The following is a 27,358-nucleotide window of genomic DNA, read 5'->3' on the forward strand; positions in this document are numbered from 1 at the left end:
GAGAAAATCATATGGATTAATGAATCACCATCCTCAGTTTCTCTTTGTCGTCCGATAGAGATGATTTTTCAGAAAGAAAGTAAAGATTTAAGTTGAAGACGTTAAATTACAAATAAATAACCTGAAACCGACAATGTGTACAATCGGCGACTATTGCATCGCCGTGAAAACTACTTTTATTTTCTGCATGATGGACACTAAAGTTATAAACGACTTCACAAACACGCATTCACAGGCGTGCTTTATTTGCCGAAAATCAGGTACTACACTAAACATGTAGGGTAACTGTCCTATTTTGGACCCCTAGAGGAAGTGCATCCCATTATATGATTATATCTATTGAAATATAGGTTCGATATGGGCGGAAATGACACCATTTCAAAGATGAAAGTCTTATTTATAAAATAGAAATTCGAAATGAGCTTCAGTTATTGATAAATCAGTGAAATTTGCCATTTTCTGAAATGAAAATATTCTTCGTTTTGGACAGTGCAACATATTTTGGACCCCCAAGTGTACACATTTTGGACACCCCCAATTTAGTCTCTGCAAAGTCGAATTTCTAATTTACCCTGGTCAATTGAGCCGAAGCCAAGTCTTATCTTTCGATTGGCATGCATCAATGAGAAGATTCCTGCGTTTTAAATTCACAATTTCGACAAAAACTTATTGTGTACGTTCTGAGATTTTCAGTGATGTATACTTTTAAGCGTAACGCATTGTAACGCTCGCCTTCTTGAACAAATTAATTTCCTCGAAATTTCATCTAAACATCGCTTTTTCGCACGGGAAACCAGTGATGCTGAACAATGTTAATTTCCTGAAGCCAATTGGGAATTAGCAGCGGCAATGTTTTTAGTTCAAAAATAAGAAAAATGTTGCCAGGAGTGTTCAAAATGTGTAGGGGTCCAAATCAAGTTGGTCACCCTATCCGCTTTCGCCAACAACACATAAACTGTTGGTCCATGATTCCACAATTTTGAAACATGCCATTCTTCCGATAGGCATGTTGAGCGAAGAAGCCCAAGAAAGTAGAAATAAAAGCATCCGAAAGTTCAGGGAGAATCACGCCCGCAAATTCAACAGATTGACCAATATTGAGGATATTTTTAAAAGGCTCATGATAACATCTGATCCGGTAATTTCTTTAAGCTACCGGAAAAAAATGCAGTACTTTGGATTTGCCTGATAATGCTAAACATTTGATTGTTTAATATTTTTGTAACGGATTTCCAAAAGATTATAAATGAATTTGTTTTGTAATTTACATATGTGGTAATGTACTGTCTCAAGTTATCATATCAAATCTACCCGAAGAATTTCTCACTTAGATGTGTGATCTAACAGTATGTTAGATAATGTTAGTAATGTTAGGCTCTTTTTTTTATTTTCTATTTTCTTTTACCAAAGATAGTTCATTTATAATTTGAATATATAAAATTCAAGTAAATTTAAGTTTTTTCGAAGAAATTTTCAAAGTCGATTTATTCAATTTAAAAAAAATACGTTCCCGTAATTTTACTATATATGTGCCCTTTCAGATAACACCTTCAAAAAAAATTAATCGAACCATCTCCATGAGATATAGGCATTTTGAGATTGCATAGTTTTTTGGTATGAATTGCATATAACTTTTAAATGGTAAGACTTATAAACATGATGTGTTCAGCAAAAATATGCACCATCACTTGCTCTTCATTTCTTCTGAAGACCGCATTCTCGTAAAACTCAAAACAAAATAGTTAGAATAGAAAAACTGATTTTTTGGGGCCACCCTAGGTTAAAATCCAAAATTTCATTTACTGAACTCAATTTATGTGCTAGACACAAGGTGTCTTCGGCATCAAATAATGTTTACTGCAAGTTTGCTGAAGAGGTCATCCACAAAAAACCCGAAATAAAAAAGTTTAATTTCAGTTTTGAGAAACGATAAGGACCACCCTATCGAACTTTTTATCCGAAGAAGCAATATTTTATAATAAACAACTTCACTGAAGACACCAAGTGTCTAAATAGAACGAAAACGGAGGAAAATAGTTTTTTCCCGCTAAATAACTGAATCGGACCATTGTGCAATGTACTTGCGTCTCCACGCACTATCCATATTAGAATGCTGATTCGCCGACGCGTGGTGCTTTGATCCCTAGGAGCTGCCAGCTAAAAGGTGTTTTGCCTCATGAATTTTCCGGCAACAGAATATCACCACTTTTTTGAAATGTGAATATTATTAATATGATTGAGATTTTTGTTTAACTGTTGCATAATGTAAAAATACCCATGAATAGCGTTACAAGTAAGACAATAAAGCAGTGTTTGCTTAGCTGAAAATGGTTCTCGACAACGAACGGAAGGCGAGGTGCGCAGCGAGAAAAGTGGATCAATCAGGTGGAAGGCATGCAACATGCTGCTATTGACCAAGCGGCACAGAGAAGAGTCTTGTGCACTCCGACCTTTCATTGAACTTTTGTAGTATACCCGTGTCATTTGTTTAGTGCATGTCTTTCTGCTCCATTTCTATTGAGAAGAAATAAAGTCGTCATTTTTTATTCATATATCTCAAGCTTAATGTAAGGCCTCTTTAGATTAAGGTACCGCTATTTATACCCTTCGAAAAATAACTTATACCAACTCTCATAGGCGTGCCCCTCAATCAGTTTCGGCTCAACAATAAGTGGGGTAATACTGATTTTGGCCATGCATCGGTACTGAAGTTCAAACATGTTTTTGGTTCTTCTTATGAGTTCCGAATTCGTTTTTGTATAGAGATCTGATTTCATTGCGTTTGGCATTTCCGAATCTCACCTCTACACAGAGCTCTAATCAGTCAGAGGGTTCAACAGATCCACCAAATTCGTATCCGATTTTTTCCTATTTAATCAGCGCTCTGGACCTTGGAGATTCATGTCGTCGGCTTCGAAGACCAGCCTAAGATTGAGTTACGTTTTTACAATTTACTCCATTGACTCCATCCAAGGCGCAAAAAATGGGTCATCTAAAAGCAAATTATAGTCGTTTCATACTCCTCCGATCATCACTCATAAGTATTAACATGAATAGTAAGAACTAGAGCACAGTGTGGTAGATCTTACTCCGTAATGCAACACGAAAAGTGTCTACCCAGCATTACAGGCTCCGTTAACTGCCTGGCTAATTGTTTTACCCCCCAGGCCATTCATCCCCTCAGCACGGGTCGCCTGACACCTTGGGATTCGGGGTTAGGGACGTCATATTGTCAGCTTCAGTGTTGTACCGAGCCTGGCGATATGACCGGATTTACACCGTTACGCACTACTTCAGAGTATCCATATCCCAGCGTAACGGGACTACGACCTTAGTCTGAAAATGAATACATAAACATGTTCCTTACTGTCTGTAGGATGCTAGTGATGAACAAAATATGAAGCTTTTCAATTATGGATAGGCTGAGTAATGAAAAACTCGAGGACGAAGATAGGAAGTACCACCGAAGTTGTTCTGCTTCCAATATTTTTTAATTAATATTACCAATGCGTAAATTGTCCCACATTTGCCTTTTTATAATTATTAACATCATAGCGTAATTATGCGTATTAATCTTGCCGCATTGCCCCGTACCTAACAAATCAAATTAAATACTCACACACATCACCTTTAACCCTCCGATAAATGATGCATGCGAAATTAAATCTATGATATATATTTACCTTCCGGCCGCCATTAATTATAATTTCATCCCTCGTGCCCCAAAGCTATCGGCTTGTCCGGCTAGGGCTGCTTATCAATCACTCGGCCGGCCAGCACTCCCGATCGCGGGAAACGTTGCCAGGTATCCAATTGATTAGCCCGATTGACCGGATTCGTGACATTCTTTAATTGGTTCAGCGCTATGGCAGCCCCGCAATATATGGGAAACATTGTCATATTCAATTAGGTGTGAAACGTCATATGTTCTCACGTGCTGTATGTTTTAATTTATGTCGGCGCGATAAGAGACTTTTTTTTTTGATTTTCTCGTTGACTGGGAATGTGTGAGCTACAGCGGTGGGAAAGGTCATCAAAAGTCATCATCAGAACGTACTTTTAAATGTGTGTTTCATTTTTAATTTTATTTTGATTTTAATATACATTTTTCTGAGTATCTCTAGCATTTGATGTGTGTGTTGTGTTTGATTTGATCTGCATAAAGCATTTGAATTTCTGTTTGTTCTTTTTATTTGTGTTTTGATTATCGTGTGGAATAATTTGATTTTGCCTTGTTCGTTTGTGTAGCTTTGTGTTGGTTTTCAGTAAGTGTGCTGCCTACGAAAAAATAGTCCCAAAGGTATTCGCTTTGAAATGAATTGAAATTGACTAACAGTTATTATGAATTCTAACTGTAAATGTTTTTTACTCGTCTACTGCGTTCAGACTAAACGGTTTGTTTGATTTGTTTTATATTTGGTAACTATGTTGTGTAAGTACAATATCATAAACAATTGGTCCTCGAAATAAGAGATAAGTTTATTTCGTCTTCAGTGTAAAAATAGATCTTTCCTACGTTATTTTCGCATATCTCTATCGGAGATCGAACTAAATAGTTGGTGTTTTATTTATAATAGAGTTTTGAACAAAATTATGTTTTAAAGATAAAATCTAATCAATTCATTAACATATTTAAATTTACTTTTCTTCGTCAAAGTATCCCAATAACCATTCAACGACAAATATATTTTTCAAAAATTATCTGTATTCATATATCTTCTCGATTTATCTGTATCTCAGGCATTCTATACAGAAACAATCAAGTTTTCTGACGATTGAAATTAAATTGAATTGCCTGGAAATGTCGCCTTTGAATTGACAATTAGGACATCTATATCACAGTTATTACTAAAATTTAACGATTTTTCATTCGCTTCGACCTTTTCCAGGTTACTTTAATGTGATTAAATATTCACTGTGAGTTATTGTATGCTAATAGCTGTTCATGTGCACTTTTCTAAACACAAAGAATGTTTAACTGAGATTCGAAACGTGCTGTTTTCGAACGCACTTAAAGCGAACAGTTATAAAGAACCAAACAACATTCACATTCTGGTGGCCTCTATGATCTACTGGATTAAAAAGCGTGATTTGAATATGTGTGACTGGAGTTCATAATTTCTAGTTGAGTTTTTTTTTCATGCAACACATATATGCTCAATTAAGTGCGCCATACTTTCGAACCACCAAATGGTTCATTACAATAATTCGTTATTATTTTTATTATTGTAAACGTATGCATATGTTATCGATTCTTCAAGATTCCCTTATCATAGTTCAGTACTTATCATATTGTTATGAATCTATAGATGATCTACACTTTTTGTGGTATGTTTAATTAAATGATGTTTCTTGTCGAATGTTTCGCTTTTGAAATATGTATAATATTATTGCTTTTGTACATAATATTATTATCATTTCTGTGATGTTTGTCGTACATTTCTAAAGTTTTTACCTTAACCGTTAATTTTAAATATTTTTTGATTATGCCATTTTTTTTTAAATGATTATTTTTGAACGTTGGTTGAACTTTGAGGATACTGATCTGTACCAGAAGATGTAACATGTTTATCGATCCATGTTATTAACTTCTAGTTCTTACCCGGCTAGCGTAAGATGACTGAGGGCCTGTCTCATTTGAAGAATTAAATTCAAATTAAACTTAAAAGTGACATTTCAATAATTATCGAATGAGCCTGCTAGCAGAGCAAGATTACTTTTGCCAGATATCGAATCATTTTTCATCAATGTCTTATTGGATTTGCTGGGGAGCACCAACTATTCTTATGACCGGGTGATTTTTTTTTATTTTCGAACTGTCCCTTTTAAGTTCCATTCTCCAAATGAGACAGACCCTTACAATAATAGCTTGAACTTGTGCTTTGAAATATGCCATCACGCTGCTTTCAAAATAATGGCTGATTTATTTGTTAGTATTAATAAATCAATACTAAGTTAATTTACAATAAACATTTGAATATAGATTTATTGTAAATATTATCACACATTAATTCAACACTTCTAATTGAGTTTTCATATTTGTTTTACAAGCCTCGCTTCACAAAACATTCGACGCGGCTCAGCGGAGTCCCGACAACCATACTTTCAAAGCTGGTTCTATGTTGTCAATTCCCAATTTTGCTCTCTCGTCAGATCTCGACAATCCGTTCTATGGGTTTACTTTGCATGTGAACGAACCGAATAATATGATTCAACTGCAAATATGACCAGCTATCATATAAATCACACGGGCGATTAACAAGTTCAGCTGACCCAGTTTTCCACTTTCGATAGCTTGTCGTGTGCTGCAAAAGACTGGCCACCCATGGCCATAATTCGCCGAGCTTGTTTTAATTACACAATACTCCACATGTTTCGCCACTTCTGAGAAGCACATGTTCCCATGACACTAGCAGAAAGGACCCCAGCAGAACCATTAACCGCAGTTTCCACACCGACCGACCGCGACCACCCTTTCCCAGTGGGTGTCATTGCCATAATTATCTTTTTCGTCCCGCTGTGTCCACGGTGTGTGGTCAACCATTCTTAATTAATGTCATGATTAGTTTGGGAACCTTCCTCGGAACTGAACTCACCGCTTGGTAGTGGTACTTGGCAGCATTCGTCCAGCATGGTATAAATATCTCTCTTTGTGACCTCTTTTCCCATTATCCCTGCCGCTAATCCGATCCAATTTCGGAACCAATTGCCTTTAATCCCCGTGGATGTCGGTGTCATCAGGAACGGATCATCATCGATTTTCATCGGGTGCTATTTTTTCGTTCAAACGGTCTGGGTTCTATGTGGTACAAAAATGAAGAACGATGCTGGTCAGTCAGTATCAGTACCTCAATTAAACCGACTATGCTTTTACTTTTCGATTACACGTTTCAGCCATGGATCAATAGGATGCTGTGGAAGCTTTGCCGGCAGGTGCAGCTTTTGCTTCCATTTGAGCCATCAGTATGAATAACCCATTGTAAAGTAGAAATCTCCTGAAAAATTCTGAAACCTATTTTAGCGCAAACTTCCTATAGGGAAAAATAAAACTTGACTTTTATTATCTCAGCGTCCTATAAATGGGATAGATCTTGCGGATTTTCAGCGAGCTTTGTCTACACTCCAGGTGTTTATAGGTGAGCACAATTTTATTAATTTCTTTAGATGTTATAGGTCAGCGGTTCTCAATCTGGGGTACATGTACCATAGAGGGTACCTCGGAAGCCTCCTTTCATAAGGCTCGGAAGCCTCCTTTCAAGAGGCTCGGAAGCCTTTTTTCAAGAGGCTCGGAAGCCTCTTTTCAAGAGGCTCGGAAGCCTCCTTTCAAGAGGCTCGGAAGCCTCCTTTCAAGAGGCTCGGAAGCCTCCTTTCAAGAGGCTCGGAAGCCTCCTTTCAAGAGGCTCGGAAGCCTCCTTTCAAGAGGCTCGGAAGCCTCCTTTCAAGAGAGAGAAGGAGGCCTCCTTTCAAGAGGCTCGAAGCCTCCTTTCAAGAGGCTCAGAAGCCTCCTTTCAAGAGGCTCAGAAGCCTCCTTTCAAGAGGCTCAGAAGCCTCCTTTCAAGAGGCTCAGAAGCCTCCTTTCAAGAGCTCAGGAAGCCTCCTTTCGAAAGGCTCAGAAGCCTCCTTTCAAGAGGCTCAGAAGCCTCCTTTCAAGAGGCTCAGAAGCCTCCTTTCAAGAGGCTCAGAGCCTCCTTTCAAGAGGCTCGGAAGCCTCCTTTCAAGAGGCTCAGGAAGCCTCCTTTCAAGAGGCCTCAGAAGCCTCCTTTCAAGAGGCTCAGAAGCCTCCTTTCAAGAGGCTCAAAGCCTCCTTTCAAGAGCTCAGAAGCCTCCTTTCAAGAGGCTCAGAAGCCTCCTTTCAAGAGGCCTCAAAGCCTCCTTTCAAGAGGCTCTGGAAGCCTCCTTTCAAGAGGCTCAGAAGCCTCCTTTCAAGAGGCTCAGAAGCCTCCTTTCAAGAGGCTCTGGAAGCCTCCTTTCAAGAGGCTCAGAAGCCTCCTTTCAAGAGGCTCAGAAGCCTCCTTTCAAGAGCTCAGGAAAGCCTGCTTTCAAGAGGCTCAGAAGCCTCCTTTCAACAGGCTCAGAATCCTCCTTTCAAGAGGCTCAGGAGCCTCCTTTCAAGAGGCTCAGAAGCCTCCTTTCAAGAGGCTCAAGCCTCCTTTCAAGAGGCTCAGAAGCCTCCTTTCAAGAGGCTCGGAAGCCTCCTTTCAAGAGGCTCGCAAAGCCTCCTTTCAAGAGGCTCGCAAAGCCTCCTTTCAAGAGGCTCGCAAAGCCTCCTTTCAAGAGGCTCGCAAAGCCTCCTTTCAAGAGGCTCGGAAGCCTCCTTTCAAGAGGCTCGGAAGCCTCCTTTCAAGAGGCTCGGAAGCCTCCTTTCAAGAGGCTCGGAAGCCTCCCTCCTCCTCCTATTCAAAAGCTTGGAAACTTCCGTTCACCGTTCACCTTCCGTACCTCGGAAGCCTCGAAAAGTCTTCAAAATCTTATAGGAAGCTTGATGCATGAAATTAATAAGCATTCAAAAAAAATCAGGCAACTTTTTGGATTGCCTATCTCCCGTTAGTTTTCAGGTCAGTTTTTATGCGTATTTTCATTTACAACGAAAAAATGGGAGGTACCTCAATGACTGTAATAGTTCATAGAGGTACCTCTCAAGAAAAACGTTGAGAACCGCTGTTATAGGTGCTGTAATAATGCAATAATGTAGGTGAATAAGCTAAATTGAAATTTTGAACAGGGGATACCAACTCATCATTCACTTCATAATTATTCAATAGCTGATTCCATTTGTTTTGTTTTCCCATAGCTACAATAGTTGTTTGTTGAGCTTTGTTAAGAAACTATTGCTATCCTCTATTCTTTTAAAGATTTTTTATGAATTTGTTTGCCGTTTCAGAATTGCTCATGAGATATTTCTACCGTATTATGAGCCGTATATATTATAGTTTTCTTTTACTAACATCCTCTATTCGTTCTATATAGAAATAACACACATAGAAAAATAAACTTATCTAAAGGTACTGGAATTTGGTGGTCTTCTCTCTGCCATCTGTCTATTGGTATGGTGATGGTTTGTGGTTTTATTCAAGTCGCGACAACGACAATGTGCAGCTGGTGGTTGACTACGGTGTGGTGACGACGATGTCATCCACTAGATAAGATCCTATGACAAAGTGGTGTAGGGAGCAATAGCTGATGACCCCGACGTGTTCCAGTGCTGCCCCGCTCCAGGGTGGGAGGCTGGGTGTTGTTGGAAGTGATTGCTGAAAACTGCAACCACCTATATTCATAGGTAGTTAGGTCGCGAGACACAGCACAGAAGGCCCATATTTTTGTAGAGCGAACCCCGTCGTCGTTTCGCCGGCCATGGTCCGTTGATTTCGGTCGTTAGAGCAATCGTGCGCTCTGTGGAAGGAAGAGAAAAATGTGTTCATTATCATGAGAACTCTTATCAATTAAGTGATCATGTTGTAAATTATGCAAAGGATATGTAAATGTTTCCGAAGGTATGTAAATATCGTTGAAAGCTGCCAATTTGTCGGCATGTGGATTTCAAGAGGTTTCAAGAGTTAATTTAATTAGATTTTCGATTCGTTTACACTCAGTCCGATTTACTTATGTATCTAGCTTTCACAATTGTCACAAGCATGGCAGACTATCAATAACGAATATTACAATCAATATTTTTTTAAATAAATTTCTACATGTTTGACGTAGGACTTACGTCTCTTTTTCTTATGAAGGTATATTTTAAAAATGTCTAAATCTTCCGCGTTACGATGTGTTAAATGATTTAAAACGTTAATATTTTTTATCTCAGTGAACGTATTTCTGTAGTCTTAATATTTATAGCTTTTGAGTATGCCTTTTATATTCATGCTTGATAAAACGAGAAAAATTTCCTAAAACTGTTTTTGTAGCAAAGCATTGAATTCAAGGAAGCTTTTAAATATGGGAAACGCAAACGGGGTCTGCCAGGAAGGCATGAATACGCGAAATATCATTTTAACGGCACTCTTTAGAAAAATGATATAGTGGAAGGCCACTACACGATCCTGAGTCCTTATTCCCCCTCACGGCTGAGTCAGTCCGGAGTCCATGCAACATTCGACGTATACAGCACAAACATGAATGGCCACATCTCACTACCTGATGGTGGCGAAAGTAAATACGGAATCCCGAAAGTAAATCGGCATCAGAAATCCCGGCGAAACTATCATCGAGTCGACTTGGTGCAAGGTGCGTGCGTAACACCGGAGGAAATCGACGAACAGCTCCACGCTAGCCAAGAGGTGCTTTCCCAGGCCCGTGAACAACATGTGCCACTCGACCAAAGACTAATTAAGACGTTCATGTCCCATACAACTGCCCAGTTTTTTTGTGCTCATGCAGTACTAGCATAGAAATTATCATACCCCCATCTGAAATCACCTTGCTCTATAAAAAACTAAGCAACTATTACTTCATCCTAAGGTCACTCCTGACGGAATCCATGTTTCAAAGTGCTCGCGTTTTCGGGGGCACACCACTCGATACGGAAGCAACGCACAACTGTCATTTTTATTTTTTCACGCATGCTGCGACGCAGCAAAACTAAATCAACAAAAATGACAGTTTGTGCGTTGCTTCCGTATCGAGTGGTGTGCCCCCGAAAACACGAGCACTTTGAAACTTGGATTCCGTCAGGAGTGACCTTAACTTCATCATAGTTGCCAAGGCGATTTGGTAAATGTTTGGAAAGTCAAAACATAATGCGCATATCGCGCATCCAAATGAGATCACATCGATCGGGAAGCCGGAACGGTTACTCTGGTATTTTGATTAACATTTGGAACCTTTAGCACGGAAACCTTATAGCCGTGTGTGACTCGAAAAGAAAAGTCGTTGAAGTGTGAAATGTTTCCAGTTGTAATTAAATGTGTTGGGAAAACCTTTAAAATGTTTCCACATATTGTAGACATGTATATAACCTAAGAAAGCTTTAGCAACAATAGTTATATTGTAGATTGATTGACTTAATGTCATTACATTAGGATGCTTTCGAAGCTTAGTATGGGTTGGTATAGTTTGAACATGAAAGACCGCTTTTTCTCTGTACAGATATCAGACCAATCAATGGTTTTTTTTAAGACTGCGTCTTGTAGTTTGAGTGTTTACTAAGACAAATTTTGCCATTCCTCTTTTCAATGGGCTATTTTGTTTTGAAGTACTGTAATTATAATATACCATGCATATATTTGTTGAAAACCACAGATCATGCATAATTTTCCATGAGAAATCCTGTATAATAGTTGTAACATTGTTCCGACGAAATTGTATAGCAAATTCATTTAATATTACAGAATATTTTAAACGAAATTTTCTACAAGCAAAACAAACAAACTATTTGGATTCAAACAATTAGTCGTCGTTGCCATCGACTACAACTGATGCGAATTCATCGCAAGGTAGATCAAAAATGGGGGAATCTCTGAAATGTCAAACTTGGGTACCGAGGGACCAAATGCAGTACTAGAAGTGGTCCCTCGAAAGAGCTCTACAGTGACGTCTTAATTAGTCTTTGACTCGACACTCGACATGTAAGCAACGCATTAACCATTGATCTTCTTATTTGATCCTTTGATCACATTAGACAACAATGGCTCTAAGGATCGCTTGAAAACTCTGCCGAAATAAGTCGTTACTTTGTCAGATCACACAATCTTGGACATAGGGGGTCCCGTAGCGCAGCGTAGTTGGCTACACGTTCGCCTTACAGGCGAATGATCATGGGTTGGATTCCCAGCCCCTCCACCAAACCCTCGTCAGTCGCCGGATGCGCATCCCATGCGGTGGCGTTTTGGGGTACGCGCTCCACCGTCAAGGCTGCCTGATGACGACTGACAATTTGTTCTTCTCGGAGGCATTCCTCCAACGTTACCCGGATAAAAGGCATCCGAACAATTCAACGATCATTGGATGCACTACATGGACAACGCACACAATGGACGATGCGATGGACTGGCAAGAACAACAATGATAGATTCTGTGTAGATTCTGTACAGCAGAATATCACAGTAAATATCGGCACAGTAGCGGTTAAGTAAAACAGAGTGCCTAATAAATAAAGAAAGGAATGAAAAAATCTTGGACAAAACATCGTCATTCCACACGAAGCAGCCGTTAACGACCATGTGAACAACATTCTGAATCTCGAACTCAAACACATGAGTGCTCCATTTTTCAAGCACCTTTCGCTTTCGTGTCTCCGTCTCAGCTACTTCCCATTGTCCTGGAAGTCAGCCAAAGTCATCTCTATCCGGAACCTGCTAAGAATACTCTCTCGCCCAAAAGTTATCATCTCATCAGCTTTCTTTCGGGGTATCAAAGCTACTTGAAAAGGTGATTACCCGCTGGCTACTTGACGGAACAAGATCGTCTCTAAAACCTCCGCCATAGCCTTACTCGATGTCAAAAAGGTGTTCGACAATATTTGGCATGATGGTCTGATGTTTAAACTTCAACGCTACAATCTTCCCAGTTACCTGAAAATCATCAACAACTCTCGGTCGGCGATGACATTCCATTCCAAATAAGCGGAGTGAGTTCCAATGCGCACGATATGACCCCGGGCTTCCCCCAGTGTAGTATCCTCCAAGGGGACATTCTGTCTCGGTTTGCAGACGACAGTTCTTTCGTCCACAAAGGTAGATTGATCAGAGAGCTAGTGGCAAAACTCCAACTAAGCCTGGATATCCTGACAGGGTTCGACTAGTTGGATGATCTGATTCCACGCGGCAGTGACCCAGGTCTTCCTCTTTCCCCACTCAAAATTCCTCAAACATGTTCTTCAGACAAAATCACTCTCAATGGCACGACAGTAGAATGGGCTAATTAGACTTGGCTTGACCTTAGACAGTAAGCTTATTGTCCGACAAAAGGTGCACAAGACGACACATTACAATAAGGGTATTCACTTAACAGCGTGAGCAGCTGCGTATCTGATGATTGAAATGTTTCATACACAATCACAAGAGACATATTTCAAATCTCCTAAGAAACATTTCTATAAAAAGATACGCAGCAACCTATGCCGTGAGGTGAATACTCCTGATATGTTGTTGAAACTAGCAACCCTATAACCAGAGACCGGCGGAGTGAAAAACTGACAAAATGACAACGTATGAAAATGCATGAAATCGCTTAAATTATACTGGCAGCACTTGAACTTTTTGCTTGCTTCTTATGGAAGCTAAAAGTAAACAAGTCGAATTGGAACCGCTTTAGACGGTTCGATTGGAAACAAGATGGCGTCTTCGCCGATCTTTTATTCTAGTATTTCTAGTTGAAACTACTGTGTCCTTTGATCAACCGACGGCATTCATTGTCGTTGTAAAAAAACTTCCTATACTACAAGCAAATCACTCTCCCCGTGAAACTACCATGCAGCATCAATCATAGTAGCCCATGAGTCAGCAGACAAACTTTTACATCTCTATTGGCGCTTTGATTATGCATGAAGACTGGCCCAGCTCAATCGCTTGTTGCATAAGCTGGCGCATTTGATTTCAAGTTTGTATGAGGATTTCAGCCAAAATGTATAGGAAAATACACCTCCGTCACTCATTCGATCTGGAAACTGGTTCTGATTGCTCGATTCAGCCCAGAATTGCAAAAACGGCTGTTGGTATGCTACAGAACAATTTCACCGAACATTGTATGATGATTAAATGAACTTTTATATATATTCGGTTGATACGATTCGATCAAAAAATCCAAAAATACACAATTAAGCTCCTAATAAATCAGCAGAAAGCTGAGTAAAAGTTCATTTAATCATCGTACAACATTCTGTGAAATTGTTCTGTAACATACCAACTGCTCTTTTGGCAAGTCTGAGCTCATTCGAGCAATCAGAACCAATTTCCAGATCGAATGAGTGACGGAGATGTATTTTCCTATACATTTTGGTTGAAATCCCCATACAAACTTTAAATCAAATGCGCCAGCTTATGCAACGAGCGATTGAGCTGAAATTTTGAGAGATTGATTTTTTCACCCAAAGACACAATCCGGGGGGTGCCCTGTGGAATTCGACCACATTTTTTCTCCCCATACTAAGCTGGGCCAGTCTTGGCAGAAAGAGGCAGAAAGATTATAAACGAATTTCTCGCCAACTCTACCAGCGGTTGGCAGCACAATCTCAGAATCGAATGAAACTTGGTGGGCACAAAGATATGATATAACTAAGCCACTCTGCATACTTAGTTTTTCAAAAAATGTCAAGAGAAACATTTGATGAGGGTCTAATTTTTTTCATTGATTTAAAAAAAAATCACTCAAATGACAAGACCTACAAAAAAGTGTTGTATGGCGGACTGTCGTGAAATTCCCTGAAGTTTTTTGGAAAAATATCCAAAAAGTAAAAAAAAAACGATTTCTACACTGAAAAAAAAAAAGTTTTAAAAATTAAAATCGATATTACAAAAAACCTCATCTCAGAAATCGAATAATTTTTTTCTGCAGATAGGTATTTCAATTATCTAACTTTTCTGGGAATAATGTTCCTGTTACATATTTAAGGAAAAAAAGTGTTTCTTCGATACAAAAAATCGAAGAAAATATAAACCCTTTTCAAATGTTGGTCCACAATTATGCTAGATTGTGCTAAATTGCTTTTATACTTTTATACGTCCAAAATGTGTCGTTGGTTGATGATAGGCTGCGTAACCTATATTTTTCGCGCTGTAGGCATAAAACACGCTGATAAATTTTCACTCAATATGGACATGAAAAAAGTTTTTGTTAGAAAAACTTTTTTTTTCTTGAATATGTCACAGGAACATTATTCCCAGAAAAGTTAGATAATTAAAATACATATCTGCAGCAAAAATTTCATCGATTTCTGAGATGAGGTGTTTTTGTAATATCGATTTTAATTTTTAAAACAAATTTTTTTCAGTGTAGAAATCGGTTTTTTTTTCTGATATTTTTCCAAAAAACTTCAGGGAATTTCACGACAGTCCGCCATAAAACACTTTTTTGTAGGTCTAGTCATTTTAGAGTTACATCGTTTTTGTTACTTTTTATGTTACTTTTGACATTTTTTGAAAAACTAAGTATGCAGAATGGCTTAGAAATACCATATCTTTATGCCCACCAAGTTTCATTCGATTCTGAGATGGTGCTGCCATCCCCATATAAGGGTTGGCGCGAAATTCGTCATATTTAAAAATATTTGCAAGGAGAAATTTTTGAAACTCTTCTCAAAAATTCTAGAAGCAATTTAATAAAAAACGGTAGGCTGGACTTTATGCAGTAGCAAGGTTTTGATTTTAAATTTTATTTTGTGATATCACACTTGATGTACAGTATAAGAAAAGTCCAACTCCGTACTACTTACCGATTTTAATTAAATCGCTTCTAGAATTTTTATAAGAGTTTTAAAAATGTCTCTGTATAGTTTCTTGTGCGAATATCTTTAAATATCATCTTTCTGCTTCTTCTTCTTCATGCATTATCAATCGCCAATCAGAGGAACTCTAACCATGAAAAAAACTGTACAAAAACAGTGAAGCAGCTCCATTCAGAAGTGTGCGCGTTCAAAGAACGACACCCCGCCGCGTCGAAAACGGACATCTTGCGACACTTTATGGACGCCGCAATCTACAACATCTTGGCACTATTAGACAACCATCAGAGTATCGGGAGAAAGACCGGTTCCGAGCGGCCGACTACCCTGAGCGACAAGAAGCTCCAAAGGAAGCTGAAGAAGAAGCCCGAGGCTACATAGCTGCGAGGCTATATAGCTGCGTACGCTTGGTCGGGCGCTCGATGCAACCGGCCAAACAGTGAAAACGGCCAAACAGTAAAAAATAATATTAATATGAAAAAAAAAGACACATTTAATCCACCTAGCGGTGATGGTGCTTTTCTCGACCTTCGTAAAATGTGTGCGCTCGAAAAAAGATAAGCTACAAGATAAGCAAGAAGCTAGGAGTCAAATAGAAAAAAAAATTGCGTCCGTTCTATGGAAATCGAATGATTTAAAGCAAAAATATGCTAATATGAATTTCGACCAAAATGTTTCCTTTTCACCCCAGTTTTATTTTTACCCAGTCATATATTTTAAGGATATCATTCTTGTAGGTTTGTTAAACTGAAGTTTCGACCACACAAAAAAAACGTCATTCCCATCGTTCGGTAGCATAAAATAACGTAACTGGAAATATTAGTAGACGATATGGTTCTTTCAATCAATTCGATCAAGGGAAGATATGATCCTTTCTTTCGAAGGATGCATTTGCCCTGCAGAAGGCAAGAGAGGATATAATTTCTTTTTTCAATTCACTCATTTGCTCGCTTTTAGGCAAGGGGATATATAATACCTTCTTTGAGGGATGCATTTACCTGGCGGAAGGCAAGAGAGGATATATTTCCTTCTCTCAATTCAGGCGTTTTCTCGGTTTAAGGCAAGGGGAGATATGATTTCTTATTCTGAAGAATGCATTTGCTCATAAGGTAGGTAGGTAAGGTAGGATATGGAACATGCATTTCCCCTTTCTATCATTCCTTACTTTTCTCTCGTGATTTTTGAAAACGTCGTATGTCCAAAAGAGAGGCTTTCTTTGTTTACTTTCTCTTTCGATTATTACAAAGCCATACTAACATTCACATAGGATTTTTCAGCAAAGATCTGAAGAAAATTGCTTTGTCTAGTATACTGAAATGAAAATATTGCAATAAATTCAAAAGTAGCTTAGATATAAGCGAAAAAGAGCGTAATGGAAGGGAGTCTCTCATTTGGACATACGACGTTGGTGGGCATTTTTCATGCTAGTTTTAAGCATTTATCAGTCTTGGCTCAGTTCCATAGTATTATATGCCTGTAGAATAAGCTCGACAAATAGAAGTAATGTCATTATGTATAATGTATGAGTATGAGTATGAGATAAACGTTTCATAACGCATGAGCGAATAAGAATAATTTTTATTCTATGTAAAGGGAGACCTGTCTTAAGGTGAGTTTTCCATTTAATTCTAACACGTTATTATCTATACAGATACCTATTTTGACCTCAACTGTAAGGTAAGGCCGTCTTTAATGTCGCATACTTGACTCGACATTACAACGTGGTGGAATTAAATGAAATAGTACTAAACTCGTCTTATGACAGGTGAAGGCATTCTACTAAATAAGTTTAATGATTTTCTTAGCTGGCAATGTAAAATTAGTTGAAGTTGATTTATCTTGCTAGTACATGTGTCAATAATTGAAATATTTTCCGTTTTTACAGGAACCTTCTCTATCCTTATGGTTGAATACCATTCGCACAATTCTATTAACATTTATGCCGAATGATTATCGGGGGGGAGTTGGTTGGTTTTCTGAACTTTTTTTTGACAAAAAAAATTCCTTTTAAATTTTTTTTCTCTGGGGGGGCTGGTTATGTCCACGCCACTGTCTTGGTGTGCATTTTCCTTTTATTAGTTATAACCTCTTATTAGCTTCTTCTAGTAATGTTCAACTGTGATTTTGCTCTGAGTTTCAACCCAGTGATAAATTTTGCCCAATAATCAAGAACCACGGCGAGAAATGGCTCGGTAAAAAAATGTTTGCTTTGTGATTATAAAAGTTGTGAAATCTGAATGTAGAAATAGTCTTTATTGCCACGAGATGAGCCGGCCAAGGGCCGAAAATCTCGTTAATAAAGATAAATAATAATAATAAGATTCTCGATAGTCCAAGATAGTCCAAGTAATATTCAGTCTGTGAAATGTTCTCCCTAAAATGGCACAAAATGGCGTGACACCATTTTTAAATACTTACCTAAATACGTTTCTTGTTGTGGCATGAACTCCTGCAGGTCCTGCAATATCCGTGCAATCTCCTGCGAGTCTTTGGTTATACTGCAGAGTTCCTCCTGGTTGAAATCGGGAGTAATCTGCTTACACAGCAGTATCTGACTTATCACGTTCCCAAGATTAGATGGACCAGCTCGGTTTTCTGTAGTATTAATGCGCTGATATCAAGCTTCACATTATTACGTGTTTCCTAGTTAATAACACTCACCATAATATCCGGACATATCCATAGGAATGACCTGCACCAGTCGGTGGCTTTTAATAAGTTCTCTAAGAAACAGTTGTGATAGGTAGAAAAGCAGCACCAGGTGGGGGTTGTCCGCCAGAATTCCTTCGGCGAGGGCCCTGAAAGCAGAAATTAATATCATCATCAAATACCTAATCAATTGCATAGTTTACATTTGAAATAAATCCTTCTGCTGACCCATTCATTAGCACCTACTAAAACCTACCGGTCCCAAAAACAAGCTCGATAACTTGCGAGTCGGAAGCTCTGCTCTTTGGTTGAACGTTTGCTCTCATCAACCAATTCAAGTTGGCAACTAAGGGGAAACGACGGTCGTTTCCTTATTCTGGCTACAACCGTACTTCCTTGCGGTGGCCTCATCTATTATTAACCGAACAATTTAAGCTTGCTAACCGTAACCGTTTGTTAGTTGGTTTTAGATTGGAGGGTGAACCGAACATATTCGGCGCCTTCGTTCAGCACGGAACCGCCGACAACGTGGAGCGTCGCATGAATATTTCAAACTGATGGATGAGTACCACCAGTGGATCTTCCCGTTACCGTTGTCAAGGGGGGAGATATTAACCCTGAACTTTGTGCGCGGGGAGCCATCTACCTAGTTAGCGTAAAGCAATCAAAATTTGGTTTCAGTTTTTGAATTTGCATGATGGAAGGCTTGGCTTATCATGCTTTCATCGCAGCTTAGGAATATTAATTTGGGTAGGCATCATCATTGAATCGTGGAACATTCCACGGTGTTAATTCCATACATTGGAGACTTTAATTTGAAAAACGAAAAAAGAAAACTCGATGCAAAGATATCAGGCCCATACAAATCACTATGTATTTGATTAAAATTATTAATAGTTTGCAGAAAATCATGTTTATTTAAATAAAATTTCATGCTCTAATTAATACACATAAGTTGCCAAAATATGCATATTTTTCAGAATTATTCACAGATGTTATATAATATCATAATAAGTTCATTTCGCGGGAAATTAAAAAGATTAAGCACTTTAGTTATTTTAGCTAATATGCATTTTATTGTTACTTTTATATAGAATTATTATAGAAGCGATAGAATAAATAGAGAGATAGAGAGTCGCACCAAGATCCTGTTTTTTTTCATATTCATCCAGGGAATACAAATGATTTGGCCCTATTGTAATCGTGATGATGTGTTGGAAACAACATCGAAATAATTAAGTCCATCATGCTCGAGGACTTTATTCTAATATACTTCCTTCACTAGCATACCTTGTTATGCTACTAGCCATTGCCTCTTGGTGGTGCCCGCCTACAATCTCATTCATTTAGTACCGCCTTACGTTTGTTGAAGGCGGTTAGAAACGAGAACATCAAAAGGACATAATTTGATGGTTGCTTTTATTTACCAGGCGCCAAAGCATTGCCGCGATGGGCGTTCTATATTTGCACAATTGATACCCGGTATTAGTATCGGTGTAACTTAATTAAGGGTTACTTCTGAACTGAATCAAGGGAAAAGTTTTATAATTATTATTGCTTCAGTTAGATGTTAGATTACTTATTACGGTGTTAAAATTATTTAATTAAAGTAGTGCCTTAACGGCAAGTGCTGGGTAAAGCGTACCATTGGTATTTTGCGTACCTGAAGGAATAAAATAGACCCCATCTCGCGGTCCTTAGCATCTTACCCAGCAACTCCTATCCCTACCTCCCCGTGGTGCTGGCCGGGATACGAGCAACCTTAGGGAAGATCGGGTAACCAACCCCGGTGGGAACTATGGTCGTATGCTGACAAGGAAGGAGGGGTTGCTCCTCTCCGGAGGTGCAAATCTTACTGAGCGTCTGTTCTCCATGTCAGGATCGGCTCACAACAGCGTCTGTTCTCCATGTTAGGGGCGGCTGATCATCGTCCGAGTGCCAGCGAGGGACTCTGAGTGAAACTGTGCACCATGGTCCACCGGGAATAAGGAGGAATGGTCCTCCGGAAATTTAGGGGGTTTGGTGTCAGGCCCTGCAAGCCAGCCTTTAAAATAACATAAGCAACGAACAATCAACAAGGAGTATGGACCGGAACCGTCGGCGAAGACCACTGCGACGAAAAGGGACTAGCTGTTGGAAACTCGGTTCGTGGAACTGCAAATTTCTCAACTTCATCGGGAGCACACGAATACTCGCCGATGTGCTCAAGGACCGTGGATTCGGCATCGTAGCGCTGCAGGAGGTTTGTTAGAAGGGATCAATGGTGCGAACGTTTAGAGGTGATCATACTATCTACCAGAGCTGCGCAACACACACGAGCTGTGAATAGCTTTCATAGTGATGGGCGATATACAAAGGTGTGTGATCTGGTGGTGGCCGATCAATGAAAGAATGTGCAGGTTGGATGATCAAAGGCCGGTTCTTCAACTTCAGCTTAATCAACGTCCATAGCCCACACTCCGATAGCACTGATGATGATAAGGACGAATTCTACGCGCAGCTGGAACGTGAGTACTACAGCTGCCCAAGCCACGACGTCAAAATCATCATAGGAGATTTGAACGCTCAGGTTGGCCAAGAGGAGGAGTTGAGACCGACTATTGGAAAGTTCAGTGCTCACCGGCTGACGAACGAAAAACGGCCTACGACTAATTGATTTCGCCGTCTCCAAGAGTATGGCCAATCGCAGCACCTACTTCCAACACAGCCTCCCGTATCGGTACACCTGGAGATCACCACTGCAGACAGAATCACAAATCGACCACTTTCTGATTGATGGACGGCACTTCTCCGACATTATCGACGTCAGGACATATCGTGGCGCTAACATCGACTCTGACCACTATCTGGTGATAGTTAAACTGCGCCCAAAACTATCCGTCATCAACAATGTTCGGTACCGACGACCGCTGCGGTACGACCTAGAGCGACTGAAACAACCTGATGTCGCCACTGCATACGCGCAATATCTCGAGGCAGCGTAGCCGGAAGAGGGTGAGCTCGATGGGGCTCCTCTTGAGGACTGCTGGAATACAGTCAAAGCAGCCATTAACGACGGAGCGGAGAACAACGTCGGGTATATGGGACAAAGGGCTTTGGGACAGTTCGTCGAATGACATTTCATCGAATGACGTTTAGTCGAATGACTTTTAGTCGAAAGTACATTTGTGCGAAGGGACATTTAGTCGAATGGAAATTCAGTCAAATGGACATTTAGTCGAATGGACATTTAGTCGAATGTTTATTGTTTATTGTTTATTGTTGACACCATTATCCATTTAACTAATTATTCAAATGGTAATAGGTAATTAGTCAAATGGATAATTCGTCAATAGATTTTTGGGTAGATTTGAATAAATAATCCACAAGATACATGGATAAACTGATTAGAGGAATTCAGTGGACGCGAGGAAGTTCAATCAGCAGCGAAAGAAACGAATGCGGATGCCAATGAGGATTTCTCACCTGAGCTAACAGAAACTTCTGGAGACCCTGGTGAATTATAGAAACATTAAAAACCTACAAAAATAGCACCATGTTAGGTACTGATGCTAAAATACCCTCTCTTCTACTTTTCGGCACATAATCAAAAACCAATGATATAAATGTTATTTTACCAATACTTCATCGTAGTCGGCTTTGGAACATTTAGTCTTATGACATTTGGTCAAATGACATTTTGTCGAAAGGACGTTTAGTCTAAGGGACATTTGGTCAAATGGAAATGGTTTTCTTATTCTTTTCATTGAAACTCTTTCTTTCACTCAATATTCATACAATAATTAGTTCAGAATAAAATTTTCTTCCAGCCATAATTCGTTAATTATTGGCCGAAAAATTAATTCCGATCAAATGGTCATATGACCTAATCTATTCGACGTCATGTCTAATGACAAAACATCATTCGACTGAATTTCTTTTGACCAGGTGGTATAGATTCATCGTAGTCGGTTAGAGGGGTTCGCCAAAGTCAAAATCCAGTCGGGAATATTTTCGTATTATTTATTCTTTTTATGAACCCATCATTCTTTAGACAATATTGGAGCAATCATTATGTGACATTTATAAACACCACAATAAATCATTTATTTTTAAATTATTTTTGACTAAAGTTCTTTGCTTTTAAATAGCCATTTGACGGAACGTCATTGGATTAAATGTACGCTTTCGACCAAATGTACGAAGAAATGTACGATTCTTCATTCTAAAATCTGATTTCGACTAAATATCCATTCGACGTAGTGTCCTTTCGACTAAACGTCATTCGACCAAATGTCCTGCGTCTCTAGTGGATTTAAAAATCATTTTCGACCAAATTTCCCTTCGACTAAATGTCATTCGACGAAATGGTATAGATTCGGGACAAAGTCCACGGAACGATTGGTTCGACGAAGAGTGCAGACATATTCTGGAGAAGAAGGACGCAGCGGTCGCGCTGCAGCAAGGTACCCGGCAGAACGTGGATCGTTATAGACGGAAGCGGACCCACCTTTTTCAGGAGAAGAAATGCCTGGAAGAAGCGGAGTGCGAGGAGATGGAACAGCTGTGCCGTTCTCAAGAAACACGCAAGTTCTATTAGAAGCTCAACGGATCCCGCAAAGGCTTCGTGCCGCGAGCCGGAATATGCCGGGATAAGGATGGGGGCATCTTGACGGACGAACGTGTGGTGATCAAAAGGTGGAAGCAGCACTACGAGGAACATTTGAATAGCGCTGAGAGTACAGGCAGTAAAAGTCAAGGCAGCGGAGGAGATGACTACGTCAGTTCAGCTGACGATGGAAACCAACCAGCCCCACCCTTGAGGGAAGTTAAGGATGCCATCCAACAGCTAAAGACCATCTAAGTGATGAACTTTGTCAAACTTAAAAATCACTCTAATAAAGTCCAAAAAAAAAAAAAAGCTAAAGACCAATAAAGCAGCTAGTAAGGTTAAAAGACTATTATTCTTCCATTAACTTCCACTATTCACTGGTAAGCTGGTAAGGATGGTATCGGAGCTGAGCTCATCAAGATGGGCCCGGAAAAGCTAGCCACTTGCCTGCACAAATTGATAGTCAGAATCTGGGAAACTGAACAGCTACCGGAGGAGTGGAAGGAAGGGGCTATATGCTCTATCTATAAATAAGGCGAAAAGCTGAAGTGTGAGAACTTTCGAGCGATCACCATCCTTATTGCCGCATACAAAGTGATATCCCAGATCATCTTCCGTCGTCTGTCACCATTAGTGAATGAGTTCGTGGGAAGTTATCAAGCCGGCTTCGTTGATGGCCGCTCGACAACGGACCAGATCTTTACTGTACGGCAAATTCTTCAAAAATGCCGTGATTACCAGGTCCCAACGCACCATCTGTTCGTTGATTTCAAGGCGGCACACGACAGTATAGACCTCGTAGAGCTATGGAAAATTATGGACGAGAACAGCTTTCCTGGTAAGCTTACCAGACTGATTAAAGCAATGGAGGATGGTGTGCAAAACTGTGTGAAGATTTCTGGCGAACACTCCACACTTCGTTCAAATCGCGCCCGAGACAAAGACAAGGTGATGGACTTTCGTGCCTGGTGTTCAACATTGCGCTAGAAGGTGTCAGAGCCGGGAGAGCCGGGGTACGATTTATAACATTCCAGTCAATTTATTTGTTTCGCGGATGACATGGACATTGTCGGCCGAACATTTGGAAAGGTGGTAGAACTGTACACCCGCCTGAAACGTGAAGCAGCAAAAGTTGGAATGGTGGTGAATGCGTCAAAGACAAAGTACATGCTTGTGGGCGGAACCGAGCGCGACAGGGCCCGCCTGGGAAGAATTGTTACGATAGACGGGGATACCTTCGAGGTGGTCGAGGAATTCGTCTACCTCGGATCTTTGCTAACGTCTGATAACAATGTTAGTCGTGAAATACGAAGGCGAATCATCTGTGGAAGTCGGACCTACTACGGGCTCCAGAAGAAACTGCCGTCAAAAAGATTCGCCACCGCACCAAATGTGTTATGAACAAGACGCTGATAAAACCGTTAGTCCTCTACGGACACGAAACATGGACAATGCTCGAGGAGGATTTGCAAGCACTTGGAGTATTCGAGAGACGGGTGCTTAGGACCATCTTTGGCGGCGTGCAAGAAGACGGTGTGTAGCGGCGAAGAATGAACCACGAGCTCACCCAGCTCTACGGCAGTATCCAGAAGGTAGCTAAAGCCGGAAGGGTACATGTTGCAAAAATGCCGGACAGCAACGGTGATGGTGTTCGCTTCCGATCCGGCATGTACGAGACGGCGTGGAGCGCAACGAGCGAGATGGGCAGACCAGGTGCAAAACGACTTGGCGAACGTGGGGCGTATTCGAGGATGGAGAGATGAGGCCTCGAACCGTGTATTGTGGCGTCAAATTGTTGATTCAGTGTTATCTGTTTAGATGTGGACTAAATAAATGAATGAATGTTTTAGTGGTTTCTGAAAGGTCAAGAGGGGATAAATATTAAAATTTAAAAAATCAAAAAACTTCTCGGGTTTGGTAAAAAAAAAAATCTTCAAAATCATTCGATTTTTTTTGTTACCCTCTCCAATTTTTATTTTATGCAAAAAAAACCGGGGGGGGGGGGGGTGTTGTTGACATGAGCAGAAATAAATATTTTTTAATATTTGTGTCGGACTTATTTAATGATAATAACTCTGCAACACAGGTTTGATATGAAAGATATATTATAAAACAAATAAGTTCTTACTGGAGTGTTAAGGGTAAAACAGTGAGGGAGGGTGCAAAATGCATTAAAATCGCAGCTTCATCGTATTCTTTCATCTGGATAATTCAAAGCGGTGTTGAATTGAATATGAATTGAAAAATGGGGTTGTTATTTGAACCGTGTTAAACCATAAATAAAAATACAACTTTTTCTATTATGGTGAAATAATGAAGTAATTTGTTTAATAGGGAGATCAGGGGTTGATTGGCCGAATGGGTAGAGACGCGCTTTGTGATTTTCTTAATCACAATCCATTTTCCAGCAGTTTTCCAGACACACGTTGTGATTTTGCAAACCACAATCCGTTTTCCAGGGGTCGTCCAGACGCGTTTTATGATTTTCCAATCCACAATCCATTTTCCAGCGGTCTGTGGCAATACAAACCAAGTTGCCTTGTGTTTTTTAAACCATCACATATTTGTAGACAACGAATATTCAAAGGCAAACGACAGCAAGATGCCGCAAGAAAATGGATGTGACTTATCTGGCCGTTCGTAATATGTAGGTGCTAACGGGGCATCGTGGCATCCAGAAATCAAGTCTGCGTTGCTGCGAGAAGCAAGTGATTTTTCCTATACACGTTCTAAAATTAAACAATTACCCTATTTGTTCTGCCACTAGATCAAATTATCTTAATTAGTTTCCACCTCCAATACATCCTTTCTTGAAAAATGAGCCCTTTCAGATCTGCCATGTCCAACAAAGAAAACATCGGTCATCATTACGCCCTGAGAGCAGTGCTACACTCTTAAATCAATTTTAAACTTTCCTTTCTCTGTTATTCTCCTTCCACAACCGACGACATCAACGAGCAACACTCAGCTGTAAACACATGGCCCCAAGGAGTCGAAAAAATATCTGCAGAAAACAACCAGGAGGACCTTTCCAGCACTCTACTGACTGGCGCTTCAGGCTATTGTAGAACAATAGAAGAGATTGTAAGACGCAAAGAACACGTAAATTTTCAGAGAATTTCATTCAATTGAATGCACAGTGATTCGCGAGGTCGAATTCTGAAAATTATGTCAACAGAAAATTCGTTTGATGGAAATTTTGATTCAGGTTGCCAAAAACGAAACTAATAAAAAATAAGTTGAGTTAATAACCCAACAAGCGGATGGTAGATTTTAATACAGTTCTGTACAGAACCTTACCGGAACTGTATAAATTTTTGACATATAAAATTTCAGAGGATTTTTATACAACTATTGTATTGAAATCTAACAACTATTTTAATACAATATCTGATTATGAAACTTACATTTATTGTATATGTCAAGATTTTATGCAATATTTGTAAGATTGAGATCTCTGGTGTAACTGTGCAACGCTCTTGATGCTTATAACGACCGTTCTACGAACTGGTTCTTCTGTGTGATGTAGGCATCCCCCACCGTCGCCCACTAGTAAACATCTGTTTCTGAGCCGGAGGCGAGGCGAAGATGTTTCCCGGCTGACCGGCCCCCGACATAGGCTGAGGAAAACTTAATTTATCAAACTCCACCCATCACAGCGGAGCAGTGGAGCTTCCAAGATACCAGGAGTCTTGCCACTAGGACTAAGAGTGCAATGAGCAGAGGAGTGCACGGAAAAACAACCATCGGCCCTCAAGAATCTTTTTCGGAAATGAAATATAAAGACCGGAAGCGTCCCACACCGAAGAGAGTGCCACTCGACACGTTGCGGCGACGGACTCGACTGTACTGAAGGTGATGCTCTTAATGTTGGAAATGAAAAACCGTTCAATGAACGAAAGGGAAAAAACCTGCAGCAAATGGAATAAAGGATAATTAAATTGCATTGCATTGCACTCTTCCGGCGGCACAAGCACAGTGGAAACGTAGGAACAACAAAATAGAGGCGGATCTGTAGCTGGTACTATCGGATACCAATGCCATCATTTAGAAAGGAAACATCAACACTCAACAGTGCACTTGCAACTCACGGTTCGATCATTAACGAGTTTTTTTTTAGATCGGACTCAAGTAAGTTTATATAGTAAATGATGCAACAGAGATAATCCAACAAAGTTATACCGTTAAATACTAATGTTTCACGAAAATACGAAAACACGAGTTTGACGCATATACCTTTTCCGTTCAGAACTTATTCCAACTAAATGTATGTGGTCTTTTGACTCATTTACGCATAGTAAATAGAATTAGTATACATCAAAGAGAGTGTGGCAGCACAATTGTAGCCCAGTGGAATTGAAGCCTAATAAATACCAATGACAAATATTAATCCAACATCATTCCTTTCTCGTACATATATCAATTGGTAGTAAGTGAAATGGCTTCATTCACGACTACACAAACGCTAGCTAGTATTGTTCCTTTTTATGTGAATCGAACCAAGCCCCCTTGGCTATTTACACTTTGAAGTCATGTGCTCCCGTAATAATACTTCAGCATCTCCCTGCCTAATGATTCCATCATCCTAAGCTTTCCAGTTTAAAGTTCAGCCTACTGCAGCACGGTGACATGCTTTTCACCTTCGCTCGTCGTCGTCCATCGTCTAGCTGCTTCCCAACGGGAAGTAGCTGACGACGCGATCCGTGTGCCGTGTGATGATCATTATTTCACCGCGAGGCATG

At 39.9% G+C, this 27,358-nt stretch overlaps 1 protein-coding gene across 2 annotated transcripts in view; it reads right to left on the bottom strand.

Moving 5' to 3' along the window:
• Window positions 1-8,742: 8,742 nt before the first annotated feature.
• Window positions 8,743-27,358, bottom strand: part of LOC134217785 (uncharacterized) — a 244,528-nt gene continuing 225,912 nt past the window's right edge. For both annotated transcript variants that reach the window (XM_062696601.1, XM_062696600.1), the window contains 3 exons: window positions 18,038-18,174; window positions 17,795-17,971; window positions 8,743-9,390 (listed from right to left, as the gene is read on the bottom strand). In XM_062696601.1, coding sequence (XP_062552585.1) covers window positions 9,272-9,390; window positions 17,795-17,971; window positions 18,038-18,174 — 433 coding nt within the window. In that variant the 3' untranslated portion in view covers window positions 8,743-9,271. The remainder of the gene's footprint in view (window positions 9,391-17,794; window positions 17,972-18,037; window positions 18,175-27,358) is intronic.

Source organism: Armigeres subalbatus, chromosome 2, assembly GCF_024139115.2.
Source record: "Armigeres subalbatus isolate Guangzhou_Male chromosome 2, GZ_Asu_2, whole genome shotgun sequence".
In the NCBI taxonomy this organism is placed as follows: Eukaryota; Metazoa; Arthropoda; class Insecta; order Diptera; family Culicidae; genus Armigeres; species Armigeres subalbatus.